This window comes from Rhinatrema bivittatum, chromosome 1, assembly GCF_901001135.1.
Source record: "Rhinatrema bivittatum chromosome 1, aRhiBiv1.1, whole genome shotgun sequence".
In the NCBI taxonomy this organism is placed as follows: domain Eukaryota; kingdom Metazoa; phylum Chordata; class Amphibia; order Gymnophiona; family Rhinatrematidae; genus Rhinatrema; species Rhinatrema bivittatum.
Window position 1 is genome coordinate 135300582 of NC_042615.1, and position 14317 is coordinate 135314898.

General features: G+C 42.5%; 1 protein-coding gene across 2 annotated transcripts in view; it reads left to right on the forward strand.

Moving 5' to 3' along the window:
- Nucleotides 1-13326: 13326 nt before the first annotated feature.
- PPAT (phosphoribosyl pyrophosphate amidotransferase) overlaps nucleotides 13327-14317 on the forward strand; it is a 51885-nt gene continuing 50894 nt past the window's right edge. Inside the window, exon 1 of one of the 2 annotated variants that reach the window (XM_029587209.1) lies at nucleotides 13327-13553. In XM_029587209.1, coding sequence (XP_029443069.1) covers nucleotides 13426-13553 — 128 coding nt within the window. In that variant the 5' untranslated portion in view covers nucleotides 13327-13425. The remainder of the gene's footprint in view (nucleotides 13554-14317) is intronic. The other variant, XM_029587211.1, reaches the window with a different exon arrangement.

Consider the following 14317-nt stretch of genomic DNA (forward strand, 5'->3'; position numbering starts at 1 on the left):
TGCCGGCAGTTGGAAACAGTTATACTGACACTGCCATATAGATATAGTGTGCCACCTGCAGTCTGGAGTAAATAAATAATAAATAGAAAGAAGCAAAAGAAAGTTTGGATGCTCCCAGGGTGTAGGTCCTGGAGGGGCCGTTCCCCTCCCCCCCCCCCTCGTTCGAGGTGGATGAACAGGGGTTTGGTAACCTTTTTGTTAGCTCGATCCAGAGTTCTGTTCATGAAGCACCGTTGGAATCCGCTGGCTACACTGAGACATTAAGTGAGTTAGAGGGTTAGTGGCCCTTGGTGTGCTTCTGCCTCAAGAGAAATCTAAAAGCCGATGGTGCTGGTTCCTTCAGTCCTCTCCCTCTCCTCCCCTCTAGGGTACGCTCTGCTGTAGTTCCTCAGATGTGCTGTCATTTTATCTATTTAATTTTGATTTAAAAAAAATAAATAAATGTAAAAGTTTGTTTTGATAGTCAGCTGGCTGGAGGCAGGGAGTGTGGATATTGTCCATCTTGCAGGGTGGGGTGGATAGCTGGTTCAATGTCTACTAAGGGGAGGTGGAGAGTGGGTTTTTGTTGCCTCAGGGTTGGACATGATAAGGAAAGTTTTCTTTATAGTCCACGGTCTTGCTATCTGCAAGCAATTGAAGCAGGTGGCACATTTCTACTGGCTCCTGGGTCCGGGTAGAAAAATCTTGTGGCGCCATTGTGAATCCTTCATTGCGCCATGGGGATTGGCCCCCACAAGGAGCAGGAAGGAGTTCAGCTTGGCAATTCTTGCACCGCACAAGTAGTGACTGTTTGGCAGGGAAAAGAAGTCCTGTATCACCAAGGTACACGTTCCTGTCCCATTGAAGCAGTAAAGTATTCTATGCGCCATGTAGTATATACTGACTAAAGTGGGGGGGGGGGGGGGGGAAACAGGAGTCCTGATACCAGGGCAAGCTTTTTGGCAGCTCCATGTTTGAGGCTTCTGCTGAGAGCAGGGGGAAGGAGTCCTAAGGTACAGGGACAAGTGTTCTCACTCAGCATATATTCACTTAAAGTAGGGCAGCACTACTTGGTTTAGCTCCCGCTGACAGCGTGAGGAGGATTACCATGGCGCCGAAGCAAATATTTTCTATTCAGCAGCAATATGGAATCTCTCCCACCACGAGCAGGAGGGGCTGAGTCAGGTGGTGTTATTGTAACTTTCCCATTTCAATCACTCCTGCTATGTGCAGGAGGGCAAATGCAGCGGGCCATGCTTGGCTTGTTCCGTGAAGGTAGCTTGTTCAGTCGTCTATGCTTAGTCCTTCCTGAAGAAGCAGACAGGTGAAACATGGCTGTGTCGGGACTACAGCTTTTGAAACTTTGGTTTAGTACAGTGATATAAGAACTTCAATTTGTTGAATTACCAATAAATATGCAGTACTTAAATAAAACCGTTTGGCAATGTACTCTTCGGCTCTACCAACCTTCATGACAATTTTGCTCTTCCAATAAATGTTTACTTGAGATTCCTACTGTACACCTGGCCAGTTTAGATCTCACGAGATATCAAGCTTTCTCGATTTGCTGGCCCTTCATTGTGGATCTCCCTCCCCGATAATCTGATTACTATTCACTTCCAAGGAATTCAAGAAGCAACTAAAAACTTAACTATTCATGCTTTCATACAAATACCCTTTTTTTTAATTTCCTACTCCCCTCCCTTTCTTTTCACTCTGATTTACCTCCCATACTTTTAGACAAATTGTATATTTTATTAGCGTATTCAGTTACTTTTTGCTTTTATTATAGAAACATAGAAACATAGAAATGACGGCAGAAGAAGACCAAACGGCCCATCCAGTCTGCCCAGCAAGCTTCACACATTTTTTTCTCTCATACTTATCATTTTCTCTTAACTCTTGGTTCTATTTCCCTTCCACCCCCACCATTAATGTAGAGAGCAGTGATGGAGCTGCATCCAAGTGAAATACCTAGCTTGATTAGTTAGGGGTAGTAACTGCTGCAATAAGCAAGCTACACCCATGTTTATTCCCTTTACCCAGACTATGTCATACAGCCCCTATTGGTTGTTTTTCTTCTCTCCTGCCGTTGAAGCGGAGAGCCATGCTGGTTATGCATTGAAAGTGAAGTATCAGGCCCTTTTGGTTTAGGGTAGTAACCGCCGTAACAAGCCAGCTACTCCCTGCTTTGTGAGTGCGAATCCTTTTTTTTTTTTTTTTTTTCTTCTCCCCTGCAGTTGAAGCTATTCTGGATATGCGTGAAGCCTCAGCTTTTCTTATTCCCCTGCTGTTGAAGCAGAGAGCTATGCTGGAAATGCTTGATGTATCAGCCTCTCCCATGCCATGAAGCAGAGAGCCATGCTGGATATGCATTATGTATTACATATGTCTGATTTGTAAACCGCTTAGGTCTACCCACATTGAATAAGCGGTATATAAAAGTTATAAAATAAATATTTGAGCACCTGGAATTTCAACCTGATATAGTCGGGATTTAAAACTACTTTTCACATCTTTGTTTGCTAAGTTTGATTATTAGAACGAATGCCAATATTCTGAATTTACCTTACTCCTGCTTGTGGGAGTTTGGGTTCAGGATTCTTCGTGTTGGTTTAATAGTTACCATCTTGGCTTGGGTACAGGTCAATACTAGGAACTGCAGGTGGTACACTAGGTTATATGGCAGTGCCAGTAAAACTTTGTCTCCATCTGCTGGCAGAGAAGCAAAACCCAGGATACTGGACTGATCTGTGGTATTATCTGAGGATCTACTTTTAGATACAACTATATGTAGACTTATCAGGTTTTTGTTTTCCCAGCTCACAACCATACCTTGGCATCATAGAATGTGAGTTTCTGTGCTAAATAGCACATATTTGGACAGAGGTTTTGAAACTGTGCAGATGTAGACAGAAAGGTAGCATTCTAATATGTTGGTGCTAAGTACTATAGCACTTAGATGAACTGAGAAAATCACCTCTGGGGACAGGAGAAAAGAGGCTAACAACTTCTTTGGACATGTCTAGGAGGGATTACTGTTCTAAGGCATCAAGTTGTGAGAAGCAATTTCAACAGTAATATAGATTTGTATTTGTCTATAAAACATTTTTAAACTGTGAAATATGGTTTACAAAGAAATTTCTAGATATAAAATGAGGAATTCTTATTGCATTTTGAAAAATCAACAAGATAAAGCAGACTAATCCAATTTGCTTTGTATTTCTCATGTGTTGAGGACTGGTTACCCTGGCTGTAGCATCTGCTACTGCTGGCTAGTCCACTGTGGATGGTTTGTGTGAAAATGCAAAATAAGCTTTAAAGGTCTTCAATTGAAATACTTATGAACGATTTTAAGCTGGTACATGTTAAGTTCTTATGCCTTATTGATACCATTGATACTTGGGAGGAGTGGTATGTTTTGCATTCATGCTGCAATAGGTACTTTGGTAATTAACTCAATTGCATTTTCATGAATCTCATATTGGTGGTGTTGTATGTAAATCATATGCAAAATGTTGTACAAGTCTTGCTTTGCTGAATATTTAATTTTGAATAAAAATTTATAAAATGTTAATTTTGAAATGTTCTGAATAATAGATATTGCAGGTACTATCAAAGGGAAAGTACTTGAACTAGATTGACAAGACTATCATCAGGGCTCCTGGAAAGGACTGTGGGATTTGCCATTCCCTGTAGAAATTAACATGGGCTGAGCTGGGTCAAGGAGAAAAATGGTGCAGAATAGCCTGCATCTCCCTCCCCCCATCTTGTGCTGATAGGGTGGCAGGAAGAGATCTGGGAGGGAGGTTCTTGGAAGTGGAGAAGGGATCTGGAGAGATGTTAAGCCCGCTTCCACTCACACCTGATTTTTACTATTTCTCCCTACCCTGAATCATCCATCTCCCTTCCTGTGCCCACACACTATCTCCCTCCTTTCCTCCGGCACTCACTCACACATCTCCATGAGTGTGTGGCTGTAGAGGAGGAGGCAGGAAGGGGCAAGAGCCTGACTACCCCCATCCCAATCATAGATGAAAACCTTGGCCACCCCCTACCTAAGTCTGGCTGGACTACTTTGATTGGGGAGCGAGGCAGTTTCATATTTATTTTGTGATGCTTTCAGACTCTGGCACTTTCATTGGGCCCTTTAAGGATGTTGGAATAGCAATGGCAAGGACTACAAAACTTTGAGTCACTACTACATAACTGAAAGTGCCACCTGCAATCCCCTCAGTATTGACCGGTACCCAAGCAAAGATATATTTTAAAATCCCTCGCATAGGTGAATAGATCTAAAGGGCTGGAAACCCCCAAAACTGAAGACTTCACTCGTCCACAAATAAAAACACTGAAACTGGAACATCGTAGATCCTGCTAAAAAAGAATTCCTCTTGTTTTGGGGGTTTTTTTTACGGTAAAACTTGAGTATCAACTTGGCAGGAAATTCAGTCTTTCGGCATTGAAGGTGTGGGTCTCTGGACTGATCTGTGGTATTACAGGAATGAAAATAAGCAGATGATCTATTTTCCTTTCCTAAACTCTATGCGCCCCCCCCCCCCCCCCCCCCCCCGAACTATGCCAAGAACACTGCACCCAGACCTTTAAGAAAAAACAAAAAACTTGGCTGTTCAAACAAGCCTTTTCATAATCACATCCCTCCACCTCCACTGCACTTTCCATTGTACATGCTTCCTCCTTCCTCCCAATTGTACTTGCCTCAGTACTATTTTCCTCCCCATACTCAACCCCCTCATTCCCTACCCTGCCTTAGCCCCTTCCCCCTGCCCTTTATTTCTCCTAACCACCTAGTTTATTTATGCCTTAAGTTTAATTGTTAACACTTTGTTACTGTCTTCCAGACTTTGCTTTACTGCCTCCCTTTAACAGCCAAGTTCCTTTAACACCCTGTTCCCTGTAATTTCTCTTTCCTTTTTCAATGTTAATTTATACCTGTTCCATCTAAACCGATGTGATATGCAAATGAATGTCGGTATAGAAAAGTTTTAAATAAATAAATAAATAAAAGAATGCAATTAAAGGGTCAAATTATCCAATTGGGAAGAAGGAATTTTGTTATGAAGAACTTGCAGCATGCATTTGTTTGGCTTTTCCTTAATCAAAAAAAGAGCTAAGACCTAGTTTTGCTAGACTGAACAGGAGACAAATGGACAGCAGAGCTACAGCCCAGAAAGCTGGTAAGGGGGGAGTTCCTGTACATACCCAGATCAGTCCAGACCAGTGATTTATGCACTCCCCTCAGCAGGTAGAGTCAGAGAGCAAAGCTTCGAGGCACTGTTATTCCAAGTGTGCCACCTGCAGCTCACCAATATTTCTCTGACTCCAGCAGATGGTGGTCATGTATACCTGCAGCTCTGTGTGAGATGGATTTTTCTTGCTCCCTGAGGTGCTAGGTTCAGTGCCTGGGCCATCCCTCAGGTAGAGTCGGGGGTGGGGGGGAATTGGTTATCCCTGGCGGTGCTAGCCCGTGTGGTTCTGAGTCCCCTGATAGCTAGGGGACTGGCTCCCCCGAAGGTTCCCCCTCAGTGTCTGCGGTACAGAATAATAATAAAGCTTAGGCTTTATTTTTTTTCTGTTACTAGAAGTTAGATTTTGAGTAAAAAAAAAAACAAAAAACTGCTCCAAGTTCCATGTTCACCGCAGCTCCCAGGGTAAATCAGTAAAAGTCCCTTTTCGCGTGCGATAGCTTAAAAAGGGGCGGGGGCGGGGCGGCGTCTGCCCCGGAAGAGGAGGAGTCGGGGCGGATGCCACGAAGACGGCGTGGACGGCAAAAAGGTGTAAGGAGCCTTTTCACTTCCAATTTCGCGCCCAATAGCACCACCTTTTACGATGGCACTATTGGGTGCAAAAGCGGCAGCAATCGCACCGCGGAGGTGCAATTGCTGCTGGCTATCGCAGGCCCGCCCCCCGCTTCACCCCCCTGCACCGTGTGATTCATGATGCCGCGGTATGTTAGAAAATCTAGGCCTAAGTTTGGACAGACCAAAGACCTGTCCTAAAGTAAGATGGCTATAGTTAGCTAGATAACTTTAAGATAGCTGGCTATATTTAATAATGCAGCTGGATAAGTCACTAGATGGCTGCTGTATGAAGGTCACAGAAGTGTTTAACTAGCAGAATTAGGTAGTCTTCGACCACCATATCTGGTCAAATGACTTGCACATTAACACTTTGGCATTTAGTGTTAATCTACAACTGGCCAAAAAATGTAAATATGCTAACCCTTGAGATACAAATTCACTTTATCTTCATTAGCTTCTCCATCCTTGCTATGTAGCTCTTCTCGCCATGCTAAAAGAACACAGTTGTATTTAAATGCACAGCTATCCTGATCTGACGATCCATTCGGACATTTAACCTGATCATCAGAAGGGTCCCATATATTTACTATAAATATTACTACTGTTTGTGCTGTGGTAAAAAGACAAATTTCCATCTTATAAATGATACATTTTTTCCTGAAAAAGATTTATTTAGATAGGCCCCTGTTTCTGTTATGTTGCAAACAATGAAGCACCATTCACTCCAATTATTTCCCACATTGGATCAGTAGACGTGAAAGGATTAAAGCTTTAAGAACAGAGTGAAGTTAACACAGGGAATTCAATAGTTACACAGTCCACGTTGACATGCTGCTCTTTAATGCCCTATATCAGCAAGTTAAATTTCTTAAATAAGGGAAGACTTTGAAGAATAGGCTACAACATATTTCATGGCCATAACATCCAACAGGAACAAAGAGAAAGGAAAATTGCATCAATGTACTCATTGGGCTTAATTTGTAGACAAAAAGAACCTGAAACTGTGGAGGCTGAAGATGAGGTGGGACCTATGCAAAGGGATAGGATGTCTCCAAATACACTATTCACACTCTAAACCTGGCCCATAAGCACTGGTGGGCAAAGGATGACTGGGGGTTAATCACTGGTGGGGGATGAGGTTGAAGGATCATTGGGATAAAGAGGAGATGGAGGATACATAAAAACATAAGATATGCCATACTGGGTCAGACCAAGGGTCCACCCAGTCCAGCATCCTGTGTCCAGTAGTGGCCAATCCAAGTCACAAATACCCAAACATTAAATAGATCCCAAGCTATTATTCCTTATTAATAGCAGTTTATGGACTTTTTCTCTAGGAACTTATCCAAATCTTTTTTAAACCCAGGTATACCTAACTGCCATAACCACATCCTCTCTTTCTAACTTCCTCCTCCAACCCAAGCCCCCCATGAATCTCACAGTGGTCTACAGCCTGCAAGACTAAATTCCAATCCCTGGTGGTCCTTGCATCCCTCCTAATCCCCAGAAAATTACCCTTGCCAGTAACCCCTCCTTTCCCTCTTGGGTCAGTATAGCCCAGGCTTCCTCTTCAATCTGGTGCACCTCTGCAGACTGGTATGCGCTGCCGGCTCTCCTCAGTCTTCTCAGGAGTAGAGGGGCCTGGAATTCAAAAGCATAGCCTGCTCTTTACCTCCTCAGGGAGGGATGGAAAGGAGCAGTGCCACATGCTCTCCTCACTCACTCTCTTTTCTCCAATTGTGCTGGAAAATTGTACAAAAATTAAGGCCATGTGGATGTCCTCATTTCAGGGTAAGCAGCTCCAACACACTCTCTGCTCTGCTTTCTCCAGGACCTGAATGGCAATAAATGATCTGTAGACCACCAAAATTACTGCTAACATTACATATCATATGCATATACTATAAAATACTATAGCAAATATGCGAGTGGCCACATACACACAAATGCCATTGTGTGGTTTGAAAATTATAAAGTATCGATCAAACAAAATCCAAAAATGCTCTTCACCACCAAGAACTCAATATTATGTGAAACAGAACCGCATCAGCAAGCCTTAGACGACGTGCTTAGTTGTGATCTAAGCCGTCCGGTCTTTTCTATCATTTGTGGTCCGAGAGAGATTTTGAAAATGCACCAACCGGTGCTTAAGATGTCAGTAAACTATTTATTTGTCTATGCCCATCAACTTTTCTTTTAGCCCATCAACTTTTCTTTTATAGTTGAGTCTACTCTTGGAGATATATACGAACATGCAACTATAAAAGAAAAGTTGATGGGCATAGACAAATAATTTACAGACATCTTAAGCACCGGTTGGTGCATTTTCAAAATCTCTCTCGGACCGCAAATGATAGAAAAGACCGGACGGCTTAGATCACAACTAAGCACGTTGTCTAAGGCTTGCTGATGCAGTTCCGTTTCACATAATATTGAGTTCTTGTTGGTGAAGAGCATTTTTTGGATTTTGTTTGGTCGATACCTTTTGTTTTTGTTTGGCTTCGTCATATACAGGTTCACAGTGTGGCTCTTTGTATTTATTGAAAATTATAAGAACATAAGAAATGACATAATGGTCCAGACAAGGGTCCATCAAGGCCAGTATTCTGTTTCCAATAGTAGCCAATCTAAGTCTCAAGTACCTGGCAAGTACCCAAACATTAAATAGATCCCAAGGTCCTAAAGCTGGTAAAAAGCAGTGGCTATTCCCTATTGATTAACAGCAGCTTATGGACTTCTCCTCCAAGAACTTTTCCAAACCTTTTTTAAACCCAGCTACACTAACTACCTTAATCACAACCTCTGGCAATGAATTCCAGAACTTAAATGTGCGTTGAGTGAAAAAGAATTTTCTCTGATTTGTTTCAAATGTGCTGCTTGCTAACTTCATGGAGTGCCCCCTAGTCCTTGTATTATCCAAAAGAGTAAATAACCGATTCACCAGTTCAAGTCTTTTCATGATTTTGTAGACTTCTATCATATCCCCCCTCAGCTGTCTCTTCTCCAAGCTGAGCAGCCCTAAATTCTTTAGCCTTTCCTCACAGGGAAACCATTCCATGCCCTTTATCATTTTGGTCACGCTTCTCTGTACGTTTTCCAGTACAACTCTTATCTTTTTTGAGATGCGGCAACCAGAATTGCACATAGTATTCAAGGTGCGGTCTCACCATGGAACGATACAGAGGCATTATGACATTCTCCGTTTTATTTGCCAGTCCCTTCCTAATAATTCCTAACATTGTTTTCTTTTTTTTGACCACCACAGCACACTAAGCCAAAGATTTCAATATGATATCATCTCTGACACCTAGATCTTTTCCCTTGGTGATAACTCCTAATATGGAACCTTACATCATCTAATTACAGCAAGGGTTATTTTTCCCTATATACATCATCTTGCACTAATATTTCATCTGCCAAATGGACACCCAATCTTCCAGTCTTGCAAGGTCCTCCTGCATTTTATCACAATCTGCTTGTGATTTATCTACTCTGAATAATTTTGTGTGATCTGCAAGTTTGATCACCTCAGTGGTCGTACCCCTTTCCAGATCATTTATAAATATATTAAAAAGCACTGCTCCAAGTACAGATCCCTGAGGCACTCCATTGTTTACTTTTCTCCACTGTGAAAACTGACATTTAATCCCAGTGTCTGTTTCCTGTCTTGTAACTAGAGCGCAATCCACAAAAGGACATCGCCTCCTATCCCATGACTTTTTAGTTTTCTTAGAAGTCTCTCATGAGGGACTTTGTTAAACACCTTCTGAAAATCCAAATACACCACATCTACCCGTTCATCTTTATCCACATCCTTATTTATCCCTTCAAATAAAATGTAGCAGATTTGTTAGGCAAGACTTCCCTTGGATAAATCCATGCCAACTGTGTCCCATTAAATCATGTCTATCTATATGGTCTGTGATTTGCATTATTCATGCATGCAAATCGCATGCAAGACGGTTATTGTAATAGGGGAGGGAACCTGGGTGAGGAGTACTCTATTGCAGCGATATTGTATGATATATGCGATATAATGCACGTTAGAGCCCTACCACGGCTTGAAGCATCTCCCTAAAAGCAAGCCCCAATACTGACTTTCCTCCCCCAAAGAAATAAACGGCACAGCCACTTCTAACCTTCTCCAGAGAGCCACTGCTGGCTGCTAAGCAGACTTATCTTTCTTCCATTTCTGTTCTCCCAAGCCTTAGGAAGAGCCTTCACTAGAGAGAGAGGAGGAGGGAGGCAAGAGGGTGATCAGTCCTGCAGGCCCTGTTCCTCCCCTCCCCCCAATTTAAAGACTACCAGGTTCCTATGGATCCAGGAATTGTTCTCTAGACGCTCCTTAGACCCCCCTAAGGGTACTGAGATAACCTTCCAAGAGCTTGAGCAGGGCAGGCCCTAGGAGAATGTTCCCATTGGGAAAATCAACCCTTGGAGGTTGTTGTCCCAGGAGCAACAAGGACTCAACCAGGCTGGGGCCGCACCCTGATTTTAAGAGATTGTCCTCCACATGTCTGCAGTTGCCACACAGACTACTGAATTGAACTAGGACCACATTCTCCTTATAGCCCAGTGTGAGGTCATAAGAGGTGTGTCCTCTGTTTCCATCACCTATGGAGGAACGACATAATGACTGGCCTAGCAGGGAGAAAAGGAAATGAACATTTTCATTTTTATTCATTTTCGGCAAACAGTGTGTATTACTTGCAAACAGTGAACACTAGTTGCCGAAAATGAATGAAAATGAAAATACAATAATTTAGAAAACCATGAAAGAAAAAACAAAATGAAGCCAGGATATGAATCAAAATATTTTTTTCTCTGCATATCTATAAGGAACCAACAGGAGCGAAAAGGCTGGATTTGGGAGCAGAGTAGCTGTTCTCGGCCGTGTCTGTCTCTATTTTTTTATTTAGCTCACACCTTTTCATTGGTAACTCAAGGCAAGTTACATTCAGGGAAAGTAAATATGTCCCTGTCCCCAACCCCAGAGGATTTACAATCTATGGGCTTGATTTACTAAGGATTTTCTCCCATTCTGGGTCTATGGGAAAAATGTGTATATTTGATTTATAAATCACCTATCAAGTTATTCCTAGGTGATGGATATGTGGAACATTCATAATAATTACATATAAACAAATATTAAATACAATCTTACAATAAATAAAAAACATCAAAGTCTATAGACTAAAAACAATAAATCATACATAGAACAACAAAAAACTAGCATATTACAACCTTAGTCAATGAGGCCCTAGGGTTGTACTTGAGGCAATGGAGGATAAAGTGGCTTGCCCTAAGATTTGAATCCTGGCTTCTCTGGTTCTCAGACTAATACTCTAACCACCAGGCTACTTTCCACTCTTCCGCTTCTTTCCCCTCCAGGCTGCCAAGAGGGGAGGTGCTGGAGAACACATACTGTGGCGCCTCTTAAACCTAGAAATAAGTGGTAGAACTGCATTCCAGGCTGTTTGCCCACAAATAAGCCCCGATCTTAAAACAATTTAAAATATACTGCTCTTAAAATATTCCTAATATGCATTCAAAGCTGAATCTAATTGAAAACCTAGATCCTTCACAGAGTCAACAAATGGCAAAATTTCTCTATTACAAGAAGACGTGGAAAGACGAGCAAACACTAAATAAACCTCAGCAGAACAGGTGTGTTGCAAAAGAGGCTTGCATATGGTCAAAAGATTTTGATAATGTAGGTGAACACAATAAAAAAGCAATCTTGCCTTTAAGATGTGTACATAGCAATATTTATTTGACAAAACAGGACATCTGATATTAAAAGCGGCCATAATGTGTACTAGAATTGCTATTACTGCAGGCCCACTATCCAGTTGTTTCAATATAAAATCATTGACAGAGCCCAATAAAGTTTCTGTGCTATGGCCACTATGAAAACCTCATTGATACAGACTCGAGACATTTTTATCCAAAAACTCAATGAGCTGGGTCAATACTACTTTCTCTAGCCCTTTAGCAATAGTAGGTAAATTTGAGATTCGCCTTTAACTGTCACATGAATTTCCCAATGACTTTCCCTTTTTTTTTTTTTTTTAAACTGGGTGAACAGCAGCCCTTTCTAAGACATTAGGGAAAAACCTGCCTCCAAAATGCATGAAATAATTTAATTACAATATTTTAAAGTGTCACTCATAATGGCTGTTGCAGACTACTTAGAAATCCATTGTCGGGTGCATTCTAAGATATTTATTATCAATAAGAGTACAAGTAGTAGGGCTCAAACCTGTATGTCTATTGCCTCACCCATGTTAACCCTGGGGCTCCCCCCAAAAAATCAGTTTTGACTACTCCACTGGATGGGAGATTTTAACTTAACATGGTAACAACTACAGAAAAAGACCAGATGGTCCATCCAGGCTGCCCAGCAAATTTTTTATGATAGTAACTTCTGCTCCATGCAGATTATCCCCATGTTTCTGTTAAAGGTAGTAACTTCCGCTTTGTGCAGGTCACTCCCACGCCTTCTGTTAAGGGTAGAAATAGTAACAATAAAAACCAAGTAACTGTCAAATCCATAACAAAATTACTGCTAACATTTTTTTTACAGGGTGAGCAGCCTTCTTGATAATTCAGACAATACTGCTTGAACATGCTTTGCTTTTGGACTTTGTCACAGAAGCAGCCCTGCACTTTTCCCCCTAATTTCCACGTTATCAGTACCCTGGGCCATAAAAGTCAGGGTCCAGCTTTGGTTGTCATCTGAATCCTATTTCACCCCCCCCCCCCCCCCCCCCCCTTTTTTATTTTTTTTGTTTCCCTGTTGGGAGATTTTAAGCTGTCAGACATGGACTGGAATATCCCATCTAGAAAATCAGTTAAACGTAGAAAGATCCTGAATTCAGTTCAAGGGGCGTTCCTCAGACATAGAGTAATGGAACCCACCAGAAAAGAGGAGATACTGGACCTAGTACTTTACAAAGGAAAAAAGCATTTATTTTCAGATAGATGACCACCTGAGCAGCAGCAGTGATCATCAGATGGTTTAGTTTGCTATAATAGCCAAGACAGAGAGGAGTGCAAATGTTAGAGGGTAGACGCACTGGCAGGGTGGAAGGACATAGGTTAAGTGGAAGACTAGGGGACTAAACTAAAAGGAGATATTTTCTGATTTCATTTAATGTTAGTATTCATTCCATAAAACCATAGAGCCTTATTCAAGAAGGATTTTTGCCCACTGAAAAAATAAAAATGGCTTTACTGAGGAAGGGTGAACAGCAGACGTACTCCAAAGCTTTTTAACGAACCGGAATACCGGCAGCGCCAGTGCAGCTAAAGGGGTCAGGGGAAATAGGAAGCCGGGACACACCAAGGCCGAACGGGAGGGGGAAGCAAGGCCGGAGCAGCAGACGCCATCGCCACAAACCTAGCACGGACGAGTAGCGCCGGCTCTACACAGACTGAGAGTCACAGGTCGCAAGGGCAGCAGGGCTCCAGCAGCGCTCCAGCAGCGCTCCAGCTTGCAGGATTTCCTCTGACTCTCCACCCCCACCGCGCAGATGGACACGCCCGGGGGGGGGGAGGAGTGAAAGGCGGGGCCGGCACGGCGGAAGTGCCGGCGTAGGGGCCGCACGTGTGTTGGGGAAGCATGGAGCTGGAGGAGTCGGGTATCCGAGAGGAGTGCGGGCTCTTTGGCTGTATCACGGCCGGAGAATGGCCCACGCAGCTAGACGTGCCGCATGTCATCACCCTGGGGCTGGTAGGGTTGCAGCACAGGTAAAGGCCGGGCTTGGGGCCCTGTGGTCTCTGTACTTAGCGCTGCAGGCAGGGACGGTGAAGTGCACCGGGCGGGCGTATTTTTTTAAAAGGGAATTATGTAGGAGAGCGCGATTTGCAGTTCCACATGTTAAATGGGAACTTCTTATAGACAATCGATTTTTGCTGTCCTCCGCCCTCCTCGTCTTCCCGCTATAAAACAATCCTGGTCCAGTTGCTCTGCAGTAAGAAGCTTTAGTAATGTTGCTGCTGTACTATGCTAATGTAATTTTTTTTTTCAGGCAGGTCCCGAAAATTGTGTGTTGAAGAGTAATAGATTGTTTTCGTTAAGGAAAATATTTCCCAAATAGTTGTAAAATGAAGAATCGGTTGGAGATGAGCAATCAGATTCATTTAACATAGCAACTTAGCAAACGAAGGCAGTTGAAGACAAAAAGGATCTATCTAGTCTGCTCAATAAAGCATTATCCAGTTTATTTTATGTGCGTTTTATGAAGCTTGCCGGATATACTTGGTCTGTAGGTGGGCAGCAGAGTGGCTTCCTATTTATAACTAATTTTACTTTCAAGGGCATTCGCCATCAAGCATTCAAGTAACGTGCAACTTGGCGCTACTTTATGGAGCCTTGCAAAATGTTTTGGGTAAAACTTAAAAGATTTTTTGGATAACGAAACTAATCGCTTCCAAAACCTGCCAGACATGAGTAAGATATTGAGTTTATGCCCCTTCACGTTGTATTTTTTTCTTTGCCTTTCAAGGGGTGT